A 23,781-nucleotide genomic window follows, 5' to 3' on the forward strand; every position below is an offset into this window, starting at 1 on the left:
TCCCGTTAGGTCTCAGCGAATGTTAACACTTTTCTTTCATGACTTTCTTTGAAAGTGGATATTTTTTCAAATAAATAACAAAAACTGGGTATCTAAGTTAATTGGACAGACAGTAATTTAAACAATGTATTGATGTAATAGTGCAAAGATTACGGGTCTGAATTTAAAAATGACAATTTCTAAATGTTATGAAAATGTTTCACTTTTTAAATCAAGAAGTTTGTTATAGCACAAATATGACCTGTAGCATACTCATGAACTTGAACATGTAACCTGGCAAACAGGACTTTTATTTTCAATTTGTAGAGTTGAGACTACGTCTCGTCCAATATTTTAAAACTCATAGCTCGACCAATAAATATGGGCTCAATCGATCCAATTTTATATCACTATTTGTTCTGCACCAGTAAATGTAAGCCATATGTCAAAATAGAATGTTTTTCTTGACCAGTAAATTAAGCAAAGTTATTTCAAAGGAATTTTATATCCTACCATACATGTTGACTTACTGTCTGTTTAGTTCGCAGTGCAGATTTAATAAACTCAACCCAGAAAGTATCGAAACGATTATAGATGGTCAGATTATCGAGAACTGAAATATGTAGCAAAAACTTATTTAATGTATATAAAGCGCGCTTCAGACTCCGTATTGTACGTACAATATTGTATGTACAATACTTTTCGTGACGTCAAAAAGTATTACACGTGCAATAAATAGTATGAACCGGGAAAATGTGTATTTTGCTACAATCATTGGTTGCTTAATTGATACGGAGTTGCCAAATTTCTAAGAGTGGTAAATTTAGTGAGTGCTCTACTACTTAACATCTTTTAATGTCTTCTTGTATTCAACTGTACTTGAATTATTATATAATCAATGGGCACCTTTTTAAAGTTAATAATATTAATACTAATATTAATAATATTAAAATGTTCAACTCGTCGTGGCACGTATATTTATTACACGTGTAATAATTTTTGACGTCACGAAAAGTATTATACATACAATATTGTACCTACAAAGCGCAGCTTTCTCCTGCCCATTTTGATACCTCTTTTGTTGCTCTACGATATCATTTGGTCGAGTTATGCTTGAGTGGCTTCAAGTCGGATTTTGAAAGTTGCACTTAGCTCCTATTCAAGCCAAATGCGTTCGTCGTGTACACACACACCCCACACCCCCACACACCCACACAAAATCAAGACAAAGGGCACCAATGTGCTCTGTTCACTTAACCATGAACTTTACTTTATTTTAATCCTTCTACTTCCAACTTCAATACTTGCTACCCTTTACTTATCTTTGACTTATCTCATGAACTCTTTCTGCTGACATCTCAATACTTGGTGTGCCCACCATCACTGTCTGTCACTGCCTGGATTCGTCGTCGCATGCTCTGAACAAGATGTCTTATCTTTCCTTGGTCAATGTCTCGCCATTTCCTGAGCAGGATGCGCCGAAGGCCTGTCAGGTAATCTGACTTCAACAGGAGGGTGAAAGTGCATATAGGAACAACGCCAAAAACTACGTCACGCTATTGTTCGACTTAAACTACATCATTCGCCATTTTGTAAATATTAACGCATGATCGTTGCTTTGAAGTTTCCACCGGATAGTCTGTGGATAGCGTAAGAGCATGCTTTGACCATGCACAAAAAAATAATTGACAGGTGTATCATGAAGATGTTTAAGATTGATTCATAGATGTTTCAAAAATTACCGTCATATTGCATAGATTCATCAAAGAATGGTTTGAAGTACTAACCTTATTTAGTAATTTTACAAAATCGGGAGAATTTTACAAAATCAATGTTTTTACCTGTCGGTATTACAACTCGTGAAACACATTAGTGATGTGCCTGGGTGACCTAATCTACTAACCTTTAACGTTTCCTCTATGAACTCTAACCCTCCTGCAATATGGCGCCTATTGTCTAGAGTTAAACTACATCTTCTGGTGTGTTACGTAATACTACGATGCCTATCCCATTATATCGATCCCTGCTTCAACCTCATATTGATTTATGCCTACCATTGTTGACCATTGAGTACAATTGATGGTCATCGCAATCAATTTATCCAACTAGCGACACACATACTCATTTGAATTTGGCGGACAAAAGCAATGGTCATTTATTGGTCACAGTACAACCCATTTGACTTGAATAGGAGCTAAGTGCAACTTTCAAAATCCGACTTGAAGCCACTCAAGCGCCCATAACTCGGCCAAATGATATCGTAGAGCAACAAAAGAGGTATCAAAATGGGCAGGAGACAGCTGCGCTTTATATACATTAAATAAGTTTTTGCTATATATTTCAGTTCCCGATATATCTCATCATCTGTAATCGTTTCGATATTTTCTGGGTTGAGTTTAGTATTTAATAGTATTTAACTTAAGCTGTTAAAGGCCCATTCAGTGATTTGCTCATCCGGACGATCGTAAAAATGATCAAAATTCATATTTTGGTACCATTGTCATTGTCATAGATGTGCTAACATAACCTTCTAGTACAATAGCTCAGCCGAAAGCCGTGTATAAAAAACAAAATAAGACATTTTACACGAATCTGCAATTTATATTCTGACAGTAAATAAATAATAATGTCATTTCCTTGTTTTTTGCCCAAATTTTTCATTTCAGAAATACCCAATATCAATTTTAAAGACGTGTCATTCACTTTTAAGGGATTTATACACAATTTTAATTATTTATACTTTCGCTGGAATCACTGAATGGGACTTTAATTATGTTGCAATTAAAGACCTGAGCGCAAGAAGACCGTAAGTCCGCTTGGCCCCTCAACATGTATAAACTTACGTTACGTATAGTTTCTCAGGGTTTTATGATATTTAATACATGTTCCAGGGTGAAAACATCATGAAAGGTTGTGAAAGATTTGTTTTGGCCCCTGAACATGTATAAAACATTACCAAACTATACGCAACTTTAGTGTATACATGTTGAGGGGCCAAGTAGACTTACGGTCTTCTTGCGCTCAGGTCTTCAATTAGTTACAGATTAACTCAATAGTGGACACATTTATTTTGCCAATCATACTTTTATCAGTGTTTTACTCTATATATGTAGCATATTTTGTGTGGTACAGGTTGCTTTATATTTTATCAAGCTTTTGCCAAGTACAGTACTGGTCTACTTAAAAAAAATACCCTGTTCTGCCAAATGAAACATAGCTAAATACTAATCCTTTAGGGAGTGTTCAGAAATACCTTGGTGGGGGCTGAAAAATATGTAGGGGGTCATAAAATGTTTGGAGTTCTGAATGGGGGTTAACATTTTTGGGTGTGTGAACAGGGGGGGTTAAAACCTATTTGGCACGTGGGGGGTAAAATTTTCGTGCGCTGCGCACACAAATGTTCCAGTAGAACCAGAACAAACGTACATGGCAGATAAGGGTTATTGATCGCGTACATGACGTATTTTGATTAATCGTTCAATACTCCACTGTTTATAACTTAATTTTGGAGCTATGTGTCAGTTCTTTCTGGTCTGCTCTTTAAATCACTAAAAAGCTGCAATATCTTTGTTCTTCGTTCACATTTTGCAACAATGTTTTATGTAGTACAGATTATTACCACTGTATTTTGACCATTATCTTATATTCCAATCATAGGTGGCGGGAGAATGGGGGTACAGGTTCCCCCCTATTTTTTCCATGTGGGACATCCCGTAACATGCGCGTATTTTTTTTTTTTGGGGGGGGCTTTGGGGGCGCCAGCCCCCCGGGGTAAAAGTATGGGGCGGCCAAAATGAAGGGGCGGCGGAAGGAGAAGGGGGGCAAAAACAGGGGCGGCAAAAACGAAAGGGGCAGCAAAAAGAATTAGTAAATAAAAAAGGGCGGAAAAATTTGATAAAGCATAAAAAAATGTTCAAAATTTTCTTCAGCCCCCGGGGTTGGGGCGGCCACGGTACGCCACTGCGTAAAATCCTTAGAAGAAAAATGAAGCAATAATTGCCCTGTAAAGCTTCGTATTTAGCACAAAAAGTATCAAGTGGTTTGGGCCCAAATATGGTAAAATTGCAAAATTTTGCGCTTCGAACACACTGGTCCATCAAATAGCAATACACATCTTCATCTGGGGCTAAAATAGTCTTATATAAGTTTTTCATGCGTAACAAAAGGTCTCAGTAAACCCAGAACTTATTCCCCGACCCTATGTCTACTTGTATACAGCAGCCGTTCTCCGGGAATGGCTACCCCGACCCCCCTCTCCTTAATGCTTCCGCCGCCAATGATTCCAATTAGCTCCAATCATTAATGGATGGTTTAGAATACTGGGTGGCACTTGCACAAAATTTCACTGCACATGAATACAAGTTTTATCGTTAAATTAATATGTTTCCTTTGTCCTTTGAGAAAAATGAAAATTCGTCACACAATTTATCAGGGGGTGTAGTACCACCTTAATGTATTATTTATTTATTTATTTATTTATTTATTTATTTATTTATTTATTTATTTATTTATTTATTTATTTATTTATTTATTTATTTATTTATTTATTTATTTATTTATTTATTTATTTATTTATTTATTTATTTATTTATTTATTTATTTATTTACTTGGAGAAAGATGACTATCTTCGTGCAGAGTGCTCAATGCATCAAGAGCTAATAATACGGGCAGAACTTGTGGAACGAAAGTTGTCTATTGATCGCATTAGCGTGAAACTGAAGAGTTTTCATTTGGCAAAATTGACAACAGTACAGAAAATAACAAATAAGCAATCAAGCCACAAGAAACGCCCAGCCAAGTCAATGTGCTGGATAACCCATAAAGTTGGCTAAGTATGCCAACTTATTTCCAATATTTCCAATGGGGTCCATAAATGAAAAGGTGCCTCCAAAAGGTGATGAAAACAGAGCCACAAAAGAGGGGACAAAAGTGATGATAAAGATAAAGATAAAGATAAAGATAAAGATAAAGATAAAGATAAAGATAAAGATAAAGACGACGATGATGATGACGACGACGACGACGATCATGATCATGATGATGGCTTCAATTCAATTGGACCTTCATTTTGTAATTTTTTCAAATTTCCAACTTCCTCAGACACCCCCCCCGTGATGTCGAACCTTAGCAGTCCTTAGAGATAGCGGACCGGTGCGCCTTTTAATTTTTGGAAATTTCATTTTCTAATCTTTTTCATAACCGATTATCAAAATTAAATTTTAGCCTATACTAAAGATTTTTATTGCTTACACTTGTGCCAAGTCTTAGAATTTTGTGACAATTTTCCCTCAAATTGAAAAAAATATTATAATTTGAATTTGATTGCGCCGCTGTATTTAGTGCTGTATTTTTTATGGAAGTAGTTCTTTTGATTTTCAGTGCTGTAGCAAAATTTAGCCACCAACCTTGATTCTGATTAAAATTTGCTTTATTTTTTCTCATTTGTTTTATTTGTCATGCTCAGTATGGAGATGTGTTCAGCTTCACCATGGTAGGACAAACCTTCACCTATCTCATTGGTCCTGACGCAAGTGCTCTACTACTTAACAGTAAAATGACCAACTCAATGCAGAAGAAGTGTATGCCAATATAACAGTGCCTGTGTTTGGTAAAGGAGTGGTGTTTGATGTACCAAATCCTGTAAGTCTATAGATATTCTCCTTTGCGCAAAGGGGTGTAAGGAGAAATTTTAATAAACCCTTTGAAGCAAGTAATTGCCTCCAAAGAATCCGTCCAAAATATGGTCGTCTCCAGAAAGATCCCATATTCTTGTATGCATGGATTTTGAAATAATGCATTAATATATAGTATCATTAAACAGAAATTTGTAGAATTTAATGGAATACTGGCAGAACTCGCTTGATTTTACAACTTGCCATGTTATTGTCTGATTGTCTGATACAAAATTAAGTAAGTTCCAGTATTAGATTAAATTCACTATAATATCAATAAACAGAATTGGCAAAATGAATTGATGCGTGTAACAAATGCAGTTGGTTTTCATTGTAAAGTCATTGAATTTTACAAATGTTTGAATAAATAATCAACAGAAAATCATCTCTAATTGTGTTGCAACCTAATAACCAAATACCTTAGATAAAGACATTATAGTACTCTGGGTGATTGTGAAGCAAAATACATTGCCTATAGATCTGATTCTATTCTAAAAGTTCACATTTTATAAACTAAATGTATAATGAATGTAATGGAACGGTTCTCAATTATATTTGTTCGCGAGCCTTGGACATGTTGGAGGGCCAAACTCTAGTCAAAAATCTGTGTTAGATGCCCGAATAGACCTTGTTTTGCTCGGTTTACTGTATCTTTTAGAGCTGCGCAACAAGAGCCAACCACAATTAGTCAGAGGGCCGGGTTTGGCATGTGGGCTGCCTATTGAGAACCAATGCATCCATAACCATTTTGATGGACTGATGAAATTTGAATTTGTTTTGTTGATATCTAGTTGTTTTAGAACAGAAGAAGATTTTGAAGACAGGAGTAACCAGCCGTCAATTTAGGAAACATGTTCCTCTTATCACAAAAGAAGCTCAGGAGTACTTCAAGAGATGGGGAGATAAGGGGGAGACAGGTAAGAACTATACATGATCTTGAATAAGAGTATGTCTTTTGATGAAAGAGAAACTGACATGAAAACACTCTATAAAATATAAGTGCATGGGAAGATCATTCTATTGGTCGACTATAAACCGGTATATAGGAGTTTCAAAAGGTGAGAATCAATTTATTTTTTGCAAAGACCTTAAAATACCTTTGGAAAATTCCAGTTTGATTCTCCAAAAATTTCATGCAACATGTTGATGTGATTGTTATCAATTTACACAAATAACAGTGAATTAGAAATCCTTTTGCATTACTAATAAATAGAGGACTACAAGTTGGATATATTTGGGGGAGGCCATACTAGCTGCAGCTTCCTCCTGTCACCATTTGTGTAGCTTTCAACAGCATTGCAGTCAATCATTCTGCACTCTCTCTTGCATGTGTTTGCACTTCCCATTCAAACAACTCTATGTTCTGGCAATAGTTGCTGAGAGGGGTTGATTTAAATGTGCTTTTCCTCATTTTCCTGCAGATCTGTGTGTTGCCGTGTCTCAGCTGCTTGTCCTGACTACTAGCAGCTGTTTACATGGTAAGTAAAGATTTTAATCTACCACTTGTAAGGTAACTTTTATGTTATTGTGGTTTTCCATAGTGACAAATACAAGATAAAACCGTCCCTGTATAATCTTGACCCAATTATGCGAGGTGCCAATCACAGACGGTGATATTGGTAAAAATAGCTTTACACTGCAAACACTTTGATGCCCTGAACAGTCTGTATAATACAAAGGGATGGTTTGCACTAATCTGACATTCATCATTATGGAGCAAAAAACAATGAAATGCACAACAAAACTGCTAGAAAGGTAAGGCACAACATCTTTTTTGGTCCTATAGTGCTATCGGTGCCCGATGAGGTACCGATGGCACTTTGTATAGTACCCTGAACATTTGTTAAGTGCATTCGTTTTTATTTAAATGAAAAACAGTAACACTATGCAACGTTTAGTTACCAGTGTACTTCGGTTATATCTATAAATGCGCTTTTATAAATGCGCACGTGACCCATGGGCACGACATACCAAGACCAGCAAGCGTGACCAAATCCTCATGCAATGACCACTATACAGAAAGGGATAGGAACTCTGTAGATAAATATCATCAAATTTAACTATTAATTGAATTGCAACATTATTACACATTTTGCAATTCCGAATTTGTAATATGTTATCAAAAACAATATTTTGAAAGCATTTGACGACGGAACAAATATTAAACGACGGAAACGTTTACAATAATCACAACGTTGAATTGAGCAGTTTCATGTTGTTCCACCTTCGCATTCAAATGTATAGAAAGACCACTCGCTATGTACCTTCTTTTCATTTATATTCTTGTACATTATTCGAGCTGATAATTTGTTTTAAATTGTAAATAAACTGTGTGTCTGTGTTTTCCAGTCAATTGTTTTGGAAAAAAGGGTATGGAGTTCATTAGAGGAAGTTTTGGATGAGAAAACGGACATTTTGATGACATTTTGATGATATTCTCATTCTTTTGGATGAGAAACTTCCTGGTGTGTGTGTCAATCATTATTGTCTTATTAAAACTGGTGAGAATTGCTAATCCCCACTGAGCTCAAAATAAACATTATTATTTTCTCATCCAAAAGAATGAGAAAATTAAATTCTATCCATGTTGGCCGTTTCTCACCAAAATGTCCGTTTTCTCATCCAAAACTTCGTCTAGTGGTTGTGTATGCCTGTTTGTTGATATTGGATAAGGCGTGCGCTAGACTGTAGTTAGGATGTGGTTGCAAGGGTGTGTGGAGTGTGGTTATGGGGGTGTGTGGTATGTAGGGGTGTGATGGTGTTGCGGTGTATTTAGTTTGTGTAGGGTGTTTGTAGTACGAGTGTGAATTGGCAAATGTGTAACTGGAAGTAAGGTATACATACTGCTATAAGGAATGTTATTACTATTATTATGGTTTTTTATTCAACGTCTTGCTTTTTTATGCTTTTATAATTTTGTTACTATCGTTTTAATAATTTTGTGTGGGTTTTTGTTTTGTTTTGTTTTGTTTTTGTTGTTATATGGCTTAAAATGTGAATGATATTTGTTTATATGGGTATTCTGCCTTTGCTGATTCACAAGTTGAAATTTAAAAATGTTAAGTATCTGAGAAATGTAGATGCAATATTTAACATTTCAGTTTACGAGAAAGACTACTTCTTTTTAAATGATGTTTCATCTAGGTAAAGAGATTCGTTCAATGTTGAATGAAAGAGTGGCACAGCTCTATGCCGACCTAGAGAGTGGATTCAACACTCTGGGATGGCTCTTCCCACCTTGGGTCCCTTTCCCCAGTTTCCTTACGCGAGACCGAGCTCATCGTGAATTAAAGAAAATATTTTACAAGGTAAGCTTGTTTTGCTACAATATATGTTGAATGAGTGTTATAGACATTAATTGAATTTTATTCAATGCTTGGTACATTGCAAAGCACAACAAGAACCTTGTTTGTAGAAATGAATGAAAGAACACTCAGGTTGCATCCACTGGATCAAGTATAGGGGCACTGAGATTCACCTGCCCAAACTAACCTTGCAGAGTTAGGGTGAAGAATATGTAATTATTTATATTTATATAAAAGTCATAGACGAATCCAATTTCACGCATTCCTACACCTCAATGGCAGCCATAGCTGGGTCCCCGTCGGCTCCATCTCACCTAAAATGTGAAATGATGCGCCTTGGAGGGTATTTTAAACTGCATTCTATCACCCGTGTTACACGTAGACAAAAGAATGATGACAGTTTATAACACAAAAGAAACAGTTTGGTGCTGCGGGGACCCAGTAATGGCCGACCAAATCCTGACCATGACTTGGCTCGTTGGATTCGTCTATTCGGGAATCCATTGTTCTGTTATTTTAATTGTCAATGGTGTACTGACTGGGAGGGACTAATTTCCCCCAGCACAATATACTAAGACAAACGTGACCCAAAAATGATGTGCATAGACCAAAAGTAACTCATTTTTTTGCATTAAATGAAGTGGGTGGACTACTTTTTCTTTTCTGTAGGCCATAAAACAAAGAAGAGAGTCTCAAGAAGAAGAAGAAGAGGATGATATGCTGCAAGTTTTGATTGATACTAAGTATAAGTATGTACTTTTACCTGGTGGTGCTTAGGATGGGGTATATATAAAGTGTTTAGTGTGCATTTAGATACAAATACAAAGTGTGATAACGTATAAACCGAAGAGAAGGTGTTGATTTTATTTTGGATTTATGATGTGTAGGAGAATAGGTTTCAAAATAGGAAATATTTTCCTGGAAAGGCGCTTCTCTTCCTTTGATTTCTGCTTGTGGCAGATCCTCTTTGATCATGTTGATGTCGATTGGCACTGGAGCCCCCGAGAACAAGCAGTACAGGACAGATGACACTGTTGCAATCAACCTGGAAAGACCCAATGAAGTTGGAAATTGCTTTAACAACCTTAGATGTGTCCTCATCACTTTGACTGATGCTTGATGGCCGCAAGTCCTTGTGTGATGTCGAGTGTTGTCATATCTGCTAGTAGTAGGCATGTCCACTAAAAATTGAAGTACTTTTAAATTGATTCAGACCTAACTTATTGGCTGGGAATTAATGAAAGAACCATTTTGGCATGAAAACCACCCATCATGACAATTGTATCCAATGGCGTAGATTTCTTATTGACATGGAAGGGGGGTGGTGGGGTTGGAGAATATTTCTTGAAGTATAGTGAATCCAGCACCTTTTGGCGACAGATTAAGTTAATGGTACAAATGCACGCGTAGCGCCTCGAAAATTTTTGCCATATTGAAGGTAAATTGATGAAACATGGTGCCAAATTGAAATAAATTGTGAAAAAATTGCCACTTTTGAGTGGCCAAATTCGCGGTTAATTTGGTCAGAAACCCACATACATGCATACAGGCGTCAACATTGGGGGGATGATTGTATGGACCACTCCTCTAGCAAAATGTTGGGGGGATTTATCCAACATCCACCCCCCCTCCCCCGGATCTACGCCTATGATTGTATCCTTAAATATCTGTGACTTCTCCCACAGTAGAGCAAATACCTTCTTAGCAACAGCCAGGTCACTGAAATATCACTATTGTGTAGGGCTGTCCAACTTCCCTTAGCTTGAAGTATCTTGCAACACTTTCAAAATATGCTGAACCCGGATCTATGCTGAACCGTGCGTTGTCTGTCAGTGGGGCAAAAACATGAGCCATGTACTTAATAATAATATTGAATTCTGGTGATCGTTTGAATAACTTTCTGCATGAAAAATAAAGACCCAACCAGCCCATGACGGAAATGAACATATTGGATCTGCAATGCCCTAGTGCAGAACCCGGGTGCATAACCAGAGAGGATCCGATGATTCTGACATGGCAACATCATTTGGATGTGATGCTCTAGTGTAGTTGTAGAAAGCGTGAGATTATGCTCTGCCTTGCCTTTTATAAAGCATGGCTCAATATCATGTGGTCTGTATGTGACGGATCGATCCTTTGTCCTTGGACTGAAAAGAATTAGGAGTGTCGCTTGAGATGCCACCATCATAACTAGAAATGTAACTAATGTTAGAGCTTAAGGGGGTACTACACCCCTGGTCAATTTTGTGCCTATTTTTGCACTTTTCTCAAAAATTATGGTGCATTGGTGGTAAGTAAGATATGTATATTATAGGGGCAACGACTACAACTACTGCACTGAAAATTCAGCAACTCAGGGCAAGTAGTTATTGATTTATTGATCAAATATTGGTTTTCCCTCAGTTTGACTGTAACTCCACAACTGTTGTCTGTGCTGAAATAAATTTTCCAGTGCAGTAGTTGTAGTCCTTGCCCCTATAATATACATGTACATATCTTACTTGTCACCAATGCGCTATAATTTTTGAGAAAAATGCAAACATAGGCACAAAATTGGGCAGGGGGTGTAGTACCCCCTTAAATAACGTAAAATAGTAAAATTAGATGTAGTTTTTCACAACCTTTCAAATAAAACTCTTTACAAATAAAGGTAGACATCGAATATGCCCAAATTATGAATTTTGTCAACGATTTACAATGTCTAAATTAAAGAAACTCCATATGTTAACCCTTACACCCATAGATACCACAAAATACCACGATGAAAACCACTGCGCATGCGTGAATCCCAGGGTCTGCGATGACGCAATCTCCCTAACTGTTATATCCTCACGGAATCGCTGCCTGGGGCAGCGTAATCCGTGTAGCTACCGGTCCGTGATCGTGTGCTTGACATGCAGGGGGTCCAAGTTTCGAATCCCGGTGGTGCCAAGTGACTTTTTTCTTAATCTTCTCTCCTTTTTCGTTTCTTCTTTAACTTCCGATAGCAAAAAGCAGGGTTGTGTGTTACGGTTAATATTCAGTATGAGACCATGGTAAATCGTCAAATCTGTGTGATTCAATGGGACGATTTACCATCTCACTTTTACCAGCGTGGTATTGATAATGCACATAGAATCGTTACGTTCACGCGGGATATTTAATTGACCATCCCCCTAATGATACAATTAGGTTGTGAGTAAGTGGGGGGATGAGGCTGTTGATCACGAAGTGCCCTATTAACTGGCAATTGTGCTATTCCATCATGGCAGGATAAGAAAGAAACATCCAAATGTTTGCTTCGGAAGTTCTATGTTAATTTTGCATTTCTCATAGAAATGGCAAGCACCTTACTGATGAGGAGATAGCCGGTTTGTGTATAGCACTACTGATGGCAGGACAGAGTACAACAACTACTACCAGTTCCTGGTTAGGATTCTTTCTAGCACAAAATAAACAAGTACAGGTGAGAATACAGCAAGCCAAAAAATTAAGGTACCAGTTAGGTTCACCCCCTGTATATCCTAAACAAAGGCAGATATGTAATATTTAAGACCTCATTCGTTGAAATTGTTTAAGAAATAAAGATTGTTCGCAAACAAGATAACTAGCGCTGTACTTTCATTGATTAGCACGAAAAACTAGCGTCGTGCTTTCATTGATTAGAACACAAATGTGCAACTTTTATTTCGTATCTTCATCAGGTTTTGGACTACCGTTTCTTTAATTCTCAACCAATTTCAACAAATAAGGTCTTAAATCAGAGCTAAAGAGTACAGGCATCGGCTGCTTGTTTTAATTTTGACACATTTGTCTTTATGTAGTATATACAGGGGTGAACACAAGTGGTACCTTAATTTTTTGGCTTACTGTATGTTATTGGTTCAACGGTATGAAGAGGTCAGAATCAAGTCTGATTTTGTAAACGCTGTTTTTTATTATTTTTCTAGTTACTATACCTTTTTTAAGCCAAATTGTGAAATAGCGTCTATTATGGATCATAGTATTTTCAACAACTCCTCCTATACCTTTGTACAGGAACCAACCGTTGTTAATCCGTGATGAATCCACACTTTTACTATAGCGTATACGCGAACGCGAGCGAGACTACGCGTTACGCGAGAGCGGGTAAATTCGTCATGTTTGGAACCTGTGTGCGTATGCAAGCTTTACAAATTAAATTCAGTATTTTTCAGCGGCTAAACATTGCAGTTTTATTCTGTAGTTTTATCCCAGTTTTATTGCTGATATTAACAGAAAAATTATCGAAGTTTTTGTAAGGCTGAGTGGCAATGATTAACTGACATTCCTCATGAAATAATACGATCTTTAGCTTCTTTTCGTTGTTGAAAGGGATTCAATCATGTTTCACCGTTGTTCATTTAGGGGTTCATTCATAGGATTGAGGGCATGATCGCTGTTTATGCCCGAGGCGTGAGCCGAGGGCATAAATCAACGATTATGCCCGAAATCCTATGAATGAACCCCGTTCATACATACCCAACATTCTGAACATTGTTAGCAATCCAAAACAAATAAAGTTTACAAGTTTAAATAACATTTTCATACCGTTTTCCTTCAAAAATTGGGAGGAAATGAGTAGGCCTACTTGCAGGAAGCAGCGCGTGAGGTCAACGGCCGGAAGTCAACGCGTTCATCTCTTGCGCTGCGCGTGTGATGGGCGCGGTGACATACGCGTGTATGCAACACTAGCAAATCGTGAATCGCGTTAATTGGGTTCCAACGCTGCGTGACGCAGCTTGTTTATGCCCTGCGTACTGGTCATAAACGGTATTTATGACCAGCAAAAAAGGGCGCAAATCCAATCAGAAACGTCGTTATATCGTGAGTATGTATGAACACCGTTTAACAACTCGCGTCCGGCGCGTCTGCGTGGTTTACTTCGCTCGGTAAACCACGCAGACGACGCGGCCGCATCGTTGTTAAACGGTGATGAACAACGGTAAAACATGATTGAATCCCTAAATGAATGGAGTGACTTGGATATTTTGTGTGTGATTGATATGTTTTAAGGTTCACATTTCACCAGGGCTGAATTTACCACATGGCCAGTTGGGCCCAAGATCCAGGGGTCCCAAGTGGGAAAATTTAGTGAAGCATTGTTTTGGAATGACAAATAGGTTACAGAGTTTTGGATGTAAAACATGGATCCGGATAATGAGTACTTTGATTGGGTCACATTATACAGCCTTATGTTCAGAATTCTTACTCATTTTCTTCGACAAATCTTCATGTTCAGATGAAAAATTTGCAACATTTTGGTGTATTTTATTTTTAAGCACTGTGTTGTGTTTATGTTTCAGGAAAGCTGTTATGAAGAGCAACAGCGCATCTGTGGGGCAGACCCAGAGTACATTCCAGATTATGATGAGGTAACAGTCTAATAATTTGCTTTAAAAGTTACCTTTTTCAGAGTCTTTGCAGTGACGCAGCTTGCGACACAATCACGGCGTCTTCTTACAATCCTCCGGTCACATGGTCATATTCATTTGAATGAAGATACCGTGATGGCGTCGCAGGATAAGTCGCTGCTAATACCAAGACTCTGAAAAAGTAATAATAATTAAATACTGCGCCCAAAAAAGTATCTTTACACTTGGAAAAATAATCACAATTTCAAAACAGAACCATATTGGAATAAATTTGTTTATTTAATAGATGCACTATCAAATCCGTCACATTATGACACCCCGTTGAATCCAATGTGACTTCAAGAAGCAAAGTTACAAGCATTTGATTAGACGTAGGTCCAGTTTTAAAGGTGACAAACTGGCCTATTCAAAACTCCACGGACTAAACATCTGGTTTGAGAGTGGTGAATGGCTAATTTATGCGTGCCTTTAATTTAAAACAAAAGGAACAAAAGAAAACTGAAACAAAAGAACTGAGAAATAAAATGAAAGTTATGAAAAGTACAGAGAAGTAAAAACTGAAATAAAAACTGCTTTAAAAAAGCTTCATTGAAGAAACTGTGTTGTCTCTTTGTCTTTGTTGGAATCTTTTTGCGCCTTGTATAGACCAGTTTGTCACTTTTAAAACGGGACGTTCGTCTATTCAATTGCTTGTAACTTTACTTCTTGTGGTCACATTGGATTCAAATAAATTTACCCAAATTTAGTTTAGTTTTGAAATTTTTTGAAATTTAGTTTTGAGATTTTTCTTCCAAGTGTAAGGATACTTTTTGGCGCAGTATACAATATAATGCAAGTGTAGGGATCAGGATATTTGGCTTCAATATTTTGTACATTTCCGTTGTGCTTTGCATGTTCATTACAGACAAGAGACAGACTGTAGTAAAGATTTGACTGAGCCTTACATAAATGACATCAAGTACAAATATTTCATGTTGATTAAAGACTAGGGCTATGGAGTTTTTTGAAGAGTGAGAGAAAAACAAAATTGCTTCACTGATGCGTTAAAATGATTTCCCTACCGAACTCTGTATAAGGTATACATGAAAATTGCAAAACGACAACTTCCCCACTTCGGCGGGGAAAAAATGCCGGCAAAGGCAGCGAAAAAGAATATGCTTGACCCTTACCCCCCGATAATATCTAATAGTGCGTCCGGAATATTTTACCTGATCCTACATAAATGACATTAAGTACAAATATCTCCTGTTTATTACAGACCATGCAGATGACCTATTTAGACCGTTGTGTGAAGGAAGCCTTACGTCTCCGTGCTCCTATTCCGACTATGTTAAGATTGGCTAAAGTACCACTGGTAAGTGTGCGTATAAGCCCTTTCGCAATTCCAGAATCATGATGCATCATGGGTATTATTTGCCGATAAAATTGGAGATGAAGACGAGGAGCCTGCAGTACGTTTGCAATGGTGGCGAACTTTGCACTACCTTCAAAAAGATAATTTTGTAAAACATTTTTTATTCATTCCTATGTTAATATTTCCTGTGAAATTCAAAGATATTGTGAAGGAGTGTCAGCGAAATTCCAGTACAAAACGTTTATATGCAAACTTTAAAGTTCACCCCATTGAAAATGTACAGTAGCCTCATCGTGTTTATCTCCAATTTTATCGGCAAATATTACCCATGATGCACCATGATCTGGAATTGCCAAAGGGCTTATTCAAACCAAACAATTTAGTGCCGCTGCGGACTTTTTAGTGGATGTAGAATATTCTATGTAACACGTCTTTGTTATTTAATCTATTACCATTCTAAAACTTCCAACGAATGTTTGATGACGTAAAATCATTACATGTTATCGATTTTAAGTATCAAGCATTCGTTAGAAATTTGTACTACTGGAAATAGATTAAATAACGAAGACACGTTACATCGATATTATACGTCGAATACTCATAGTCTGTAGCAGCCCTTATATAGGCCACCAATAGTGACTCACTATATTGTATTGCCACTCATGGGGACCAAATCACCTCTGCCATTTTTCAGAGCAGTATGATAGCACATAGCTTGTTATCAGTAATGTCCCATTCCACCAAAAACAAAAGGAACGACTTTGAAAATCAAAAAGTGCTTTAGTGAGACAGTCTGTCAATCAGCAGAGATAAATGACACCCCAACACAATTCTGACCATCAGCATTGCAGTACAAATGTACATGAACAATCTCGATTTGGACCAATATGCATGTTTGGCTATGAAACCCCACCCGACTTAGTGTCCATGTAACGGGACAGTAGGTTGATTGACAGCATGGTTTGATCTAGTCGATACAAAAGTGTGACAAAAGCCCAATCGCTATTCTAACTTCCGGTTTTGGAGAGCAGTTTTGGGACACTTTGACCTCTGACATATCGGGAAAATTGACGTAATTATTATTAATTTTCTTATTATTGTCATAATTTTGATCATTAAAAATACCAAATAATTAATTTATAAAATACTAATATTTTTTATATTTGTTTTAAATATTGTAAAACATTTTAGATTATATTTTGTACGTACAAAAAACCAATATTTCTGAATTTTCTGAAAGGTCAAAGGACAAAGTGTCCCAAAACTGCAAAAACTGTAGTACAATGCATTGCAAACTTCCAATGCCGATTGGGCTTATACACTCATCCTTTCTCTTTTCCATTCTAAAAATCTACATGTATTATAGGCATCTAATAGTGTCAAGAGCTTGCTTATAATATTGCTACCTCTACACGTAGTTAGTTGCTTTATTGTTATTCTCATGTATGACAACATAGTGATTATTCTCATAAAGCATGCTAAAAATATTGACCTGTACATTATCAGTTACCTTCATCTTTGTTTTTAGAGCTACAGAGGCTACACCATTCCACCAGGACACACAGTATGTGTGTCACCAATTGTTAACCAGTGCCTTGATGAGAACTGGTCACCAGACCCAAATGCTTTCAATCCAGATAGGTAAGATTGTGTTTGTGGGGTGTAATTACCGGGAACAGTGGCTCGTAATCATAGGGTTGCGAGTTCAAACCGCGGCGGTGGTACTAGCGTTTTGTGCCTTTAAGACAAGACTCCTAACCTCTAGCGTCTCTATCCATCTAGGTGTATTAGTATACAAATATTAACTGCATGTCTATCAGTTCAGCAGAGTTTCATTTTTTGGAAACATTCTATTAAGGAAGTTTTTCCCACAATGCACTGCCCTGGATTTTAGTAGTCCTATTTGAAAAGACAATGTTTTGGGTAAGGAAGTGTGTTTAAGTTGATAGCTTTTACTGACAGCAAATATGGTTGTATTTAGATAATGTTGATGTGTTCTTTGGCTTTTATTTTATTTTATTTTATTTTATAATCTTTCATGGAGAGCTTGACAAAATGTTCCCAATAAATATTACTATATTACGTAATAATATACGGACACGACATTACAAATACGATCGTGCCAACAACCATAATAAGACTAGATAGTTAATATAAATATGCAACTTTCTATCAGAGCAAATAAATTTCTTGTCGTGCAATTTTTAAGTAATATTAGTGTTTTAATTAATTTAGTCCTGTACACTGAACCATGTAACAAAACTGCCCCCCCAATAAAATCGCTTAATAATTTCATGATAATTAATATAGAATTATAGAATAAAATATAGAATTATGCTTATATATAGCTATGTTTGCAATATTTGTCGCTAATCTGTTTAGGGGTAACGAAATAAAATAAGTTCTTTAAAATGCCCGCCTTCCAGAATGTTTCCAGAAAAGGAAACTCTGCCGAACTGTCTGTGATGAGTGTGCTGGTCGAAGTAAAACCACGAGGTGAAAGATGGGTTGTTCAATTCCTTAATGGAACAATACATCTTCCACCGATTGATTATATTCCATTTCACAAATTTAAGACAATAGTTGTTTTATAGCACTATACATAAGTTAATTAAAACAGTGGCGTAATACAAAATTGGCGCCCTACCCCCCCGAGAATATCTTACACAGTGATATCGTAGGCAGTGGCGTAGCTAGGGGTTGTGGCGCCCAGGGCTAAGGTTACATAATGCCCCCAACCCATTCTTGAATCAATCGTGGGCATCGCGCAAGAAATATTGGACAAATAAAGCCTACCACTAATTAATTTTGGTTACTAGAAGTTGAATATCGGTCTTAAGATGTTCTTTCAATTGATTTTGTGCTGACAATTTTGACTTTCATCGCTTGGAGGGACACAGAATCGATGCTGAATTGGTCAATTTAGCGCCCCCTAATGGTGGCGCCCGGGGAACGTTGCCCCCTGCCCGCCCCCCCCTGCCCCCCCAGTTACGCCACTGGGAAGGAAATACCTTTTGTCATCAGCACTTCACATTTTGGGGTACATTTTGGAGAAAGAGAGGTGGGTACTCCAAGATTTTTTCTTACACCTCCAATCCAGACAATATGTAATAGCATGCAGTGCGGGGTATTTATTTTTGCGGGCCCCTTTTATCATGTTCATTCCTACATGAACCGGTTTACTGCGTTTGAGTACTTTTGTTTTTATTATTTTGTTTGATCAACTATTATATTTAATTTAAACATGATTTAAGACATGTTCATGGTACATGAATCTATCATGTATTTAAGTTATAATTTTCTTTTCAGTATAATTAGCCAGAGTTTTGTCAGTGCAACGAGATTGTGTATTTCCAGTTCACATGCGCTTGAGTACTTTATTGTGCCTTTGCAGTTTATTTTGCTGAAAGTACTGTTTACATTTACCATAACGATATTCCAAATTAGAGTAAATGCCTTTGTTTCACTTGTTCTATCATGCATTTCATTGCATTTTCCATTTGCATGTATTTGGCACCCTGTTATTTTTTTTTCTTCTATGTTAACATAGGATATGTCATTGATGGTGACAGCTGGTTGGTTGGACTCGGCAATTTTGTTGTCTACCAACCTGCTGCCATGTCAAATAAATGCCATATACCTGTATCAAGGGGTTACAGAGCTAGAGGCCTTTGGGCCTCAATTGTAATTCCTTCACTCATCGTTGTATTATGCATTTCCATAGTTTATTATATATGTATTATTCCTTATATCTTTATAATGTATTATTCTTATGTATTATTCTTGTATCATATAATGAGTGAAAAGATAATAATAAATCTATCTATAAGGCGCACGCAAAAAGAAATAGAGTGCACTGCATGCTAAGTCTTAAAAGCTGACTCCTATATTGTAACTTCATAAGTTGAAGATGAATAACTGTTTGCAAAGAGGGCAAGTAAAATAACAAGTTAAGCAAGTGGATTACTATTAATTGGAATTGTCGGCAAGTGGATATTTTAAAATTCTGCGAAGCCTAGGGGTATAGATGTAAGTAATAAAATAAGGTACATCAATTTAAAATGGTTGGCATTAGTGATAAAATATAATATAGGTCTAGTAATCTCGACAAGGTTTAATTTTATGTTTGCCTTCATTTGCAGGTTTCTAGATGAAAGTACTCTCAAGAGTGATAATTTCAACTTCATTCCATTTGGTGCTGGGCGCCACCGCTGTATTGGCGAACACTTTGCTCAGCTTCAAATGAAGACCATCTGGTCAGTACTACTAAGGAAATTTGAATTTGACCTTGTTGATGGTCAGTTTCCACCAACTAACTATGCAACCATGATACACAAACCAATCAATCCCAATATTAGGTATCAACTGCGCCAAAAGTCACAGTAAACTTTGGACTACCTTCTCAGGGAATAGATCACCTGTAATATGTAGTGTTGAGTATGATATTACATATGGACAAAATTTTGATTATAATTGCAGACTATAGTTCGCCCTCTATCCCTGAAACACTACATCTAATCCTAATCTGATTTTAGGGGATGACTACATTATGTAATTATGTCACATTTTATGTTCAAAACAGCCACATGTGTTTATACCTAAATTATTCTTGGAAATGTAAGGTACAAAAGAATGATTTTATCACCAGTAGTAAAGTGCCGTAGCCAATTTGTTTACTTAAGTAGAGAAATTACAGATTTATGTAAAATGTTTTATTTTGTCTTAATACACGGCTTTCGGGTTAACCACTAGCAGGCTATGTTAGCACATGACACTAACAAAGGTACGAAAATGTGAATTTTAATGATTTTTACGATCCTCCGGATGAGCAAATCACTAAATGGACCTTTATGGGCTCTGGCAGCAACGTTTGGACAGTATTTTTGTGAGACATGAGAGCACATCGGACATATGGAATTGCATTCTGAATATGAAGAATGTCCCGATATCAATTTTTTTTAATTCGCGTTATAATGCATATTTTATGGCAAATGATTTAAAATTGATATTTTTGATATTTAACATTCCTCGAAGTAAACTTTATAAATCTAGTGATGTGAACTTAAAGTGTATGTAGCTGGGATGAAAAGCCGAGGATTAAAAATTGAAAACTTTGATCTTTCGTCTTAAAGATATTGATCCCCCCCCCCAACAAATTAGGTCTTTGGGGAAAAAATTATAAAGTTTACTTACTTTTCATAATATGTGGCGAATTTCAAAAACTCAAAATTATTTGATATCAGAAGGACATTCCTCGTATTCAGAATGCAATTCGATATGTCTGGTGTACTCTCATCTCCCACAAAAATACTGTGCAAACTTAAATATCCATTTCCTTAATGTAATGTTAATTTGAAACTATTCTGTTGTAAATAATGACAGTTGTAACAAATTAGTGAAAGAGAATTTATATGTTGAAATGCATCAAAATTCAAGCAGGGTCTTACAAATATTGATAATAAATTTTGTATAGAAATGATAGACTACTAAATGGAAATTATGTTAATAGACGTGGTGGTGTAGCTTTTTATTTTAACAAAATCTGTATTCACAAAGTAAGAGATGATCTAGTTTTAAATCAACTTAAACTGCTTATTATTGAACTAAAGCAGTTTAAAAGGAAACCCATAATAGTTAATGGTTATATGGTATAGACTGCCTGGGACATCTATTGTTCTATTAAATCTTCTTAATCACCTACTTCAAGTAGTTAAGTCAGAAGGGTAAGATTATATATGTGACCCGTTCTGACAAAACAAGAAACAAGTCGCATATTTGACATTTTATGATTTGAATACAAATGTCAGCACAGGACAATAAGCTTCAAAATGATACTAAAATTATATACATAGCATCAATACTTTTCAAGATATGGATAATTTTGCAAATGATACCTTAATATTTTTCCCAAATTGCTATTTTAAGTAATGGGCTAATTAGTTTCCTGCTTTACACAGGATTGAATAGGGATTATCATAGTTCAACTGTCAATTATGATTAAATAAACCTCTTATTAACCCTAACAAGGAACATGCTTTTTTGCTATCGGAAGACAGAGAAGGGACGAAAAAGGAGAGAAGATGAAGAAAGATTTCACTTGGCACCCCCAGGAATTGACCCCGGGACCCCTCGGGTGCCACGCATACGATCACCGACCTCATGCCACGGGGGAGTCGCTTGCCCGGCCAGCGACTTGGTGCCCATAAATGACTTAGGGTGATTGCGCAATGCCATCACTTGGAATGCATGCATGCGCAGTGGTTTTCCTTGTAAGATTTTGTAAGATTTTTAGGTGTTAGGGTTAATAAACGAGAGATAAGATTAACTCTAGTCAACCAGATAAACATACCTTGGAGCAACCAACGTTGCGGCCAGAACCACTGACCTTCAGCTGGGTTGTGATGTTAAAGACATTGACTCCCGATGACGTCACCTTGTGACGTCATTTGGCGAGGTAGAGTTCTGATGGTTCTGTCCCATCACAACCCAGCTGAAGATCAGTGCTTCTGGCCGCAACGTTGGTTGCTCCAAGGTATGTTTGTTGTTGACTAGAGTTAATCTTATCTCTCGTTTATGATTCCCAGATGATTGAGAGTATTCACAACTCTTATAAATAATAAGTACTTTCAAGGATTTAAAAGTCCACTCAGTCCCAAGGTCAAATACCATGAAATTAAGAATTCAAAAATTTGAATTTGTTTATGGGAATGTCATCTGTAAAGGCACATAACTCAAAGACATGCCTGACGACTTTTCCGGGTTTTGTTGGAGCTGGTCACATATATGGGTGATTTAAATGTGGTCAATTAACAAGAACTCCTAGGTGTTACACAAGCAGACGCAATGAAATCTGTAGTAATGTGAAACGTGTACAGCTAATTATGAAACCAACCAGGTTATAAGAATATTAAAATACTCACTGAGGTTATTAATTGTATAAATCCTTCTAAGATATGTGATTCTGGAGTAATTCATGTTGGTATAAGTGATTATTCAATATCATATCCAATATGGGGTAAAAAAACAACAACAAAGGATATGTAATGAACCAACAAATGAAATGAGTAATGATAAAACGCATACAGATAACCATAGCTTCCGAACATCTCGTACTTACAAGAAATTCGATGAAACTGACTTCCAAAATGATTAATCTAAAAAATAAAAAAACTGGGATAGTACATTTAATACAGGTAATATTAACATCTCAGCTGAACTATTTGTAAACTTATTTTTTGATATAATTGACAGGCATGCCCCTTTCAAAAAGTAGGGAATTCGTAAAATGTTTTCTCCATGGATTACCGATGATGTGCTAAATATGATGCATTAACGTGACAAACTTAAACAGAACGTGACGGAACTCAAATTGTTTAATTTTAACCTGCAAATCTTGGAACATTTTGCACCTCCTTATTTGCGTCATATTTTCAATCATGTAAACAAAAGCTATATTTCCGTCAAAGCCAAAGTAATGCAACTATTCTGCTACCAAGAATAGAATACAAACTAGTGGCACGTGGTGGTCATAGACCACAAACCTAGCTAGGGCATGTTGGTGTTTTGGAGGTATCTGACCCCTGCAAAATATTCTGTTATGGTCACTAAAATGACCCAGGCCAAAATCACCTGCTTCGGGTTCACGCAACACCAAACACTCAAACACACTGTTTATTACATAGAACACATGATTATTTATTAATTAATGCAGTATGGCTATCAATTTCTTATACAATATTACAACAATTATCAAAATTATTACAATAAAGCTTTCTTTATGCTATGGTTACTTAGCAAAGCCTGGAGATCTTGATTGGCTGACTTCCTGATGAGATTCCGTTGATGGTCTCAGTTCTTGATCCAAGATCCGGCAATGTCCGCGATCCTGTCTATCCAAGGTAAACGTAAACCCCTGGTTTACCACAATCTCAGTCTAAAGTCCTGATGACTATCTTTTCACTATTCTAGCTACTATGCTAGTGTTCTCCAACTGGTCTTCTACGTTGACCATAAACTCCTCTCTTGAAGATCTCTTGAGCAAGCTTTCTGCTCCACTTGACAGACAGATAACACTCTATGCTAGTCCAGCAAAATATCA

General features: G+C 36.7%; 1 protein-coding gene across 1 annotated transcript; it reads left to right on the plus strand.

Annotated features, from left to right (window-relative positions):
- The first annotated feature begins 5,468 nt into the window (after window positions 1-5,468).
- LOC140167009 (lanosterol 14-alpha demethylase-like) lies at window positions 5,469-22,168 on the plus strand. Its single transcript, XM_072190488.1, has 10 exons — window positions 5,469-5,559; window positions 6,444-6,569; window positions 7,074-7,130; window positions 8,797-8,960; window positions 9,627-9,706; window positions 12,273-12,402; window positions 14,261-14,329; window positions 15,588-15,683; window positions 17,212-17,324; window positions 19,826-22,168. The coding sequence occupies exons 1-10, from the start codon at window positions 5,469-5,471 to the stop codon at window positions 20,067-20,069; spliced, it is 1,170 nt and encodes a 389-aa protein (XP_072046589.1). The 3' UTR covers window positions 20,070-22,168.
- Window positions 22,169-23,781: the final 1,613 nt, after the last annotated feature.

Source organism: Amphiura filiformis, chromosome 12 (genome assembly GCF_039555335.1).
Source record: "Amphiura filiformis chromosome 12, Afil_fr2py, whole genome shotgun sequence".
Taxonomy (NCBI): domain Eukaryota; kingdom Metazoa; phylum Echinodermata; class Ophiuroidea; order Amphilepidida; family Amphiuridae; genus Amphiura; species Amphiura filiformis.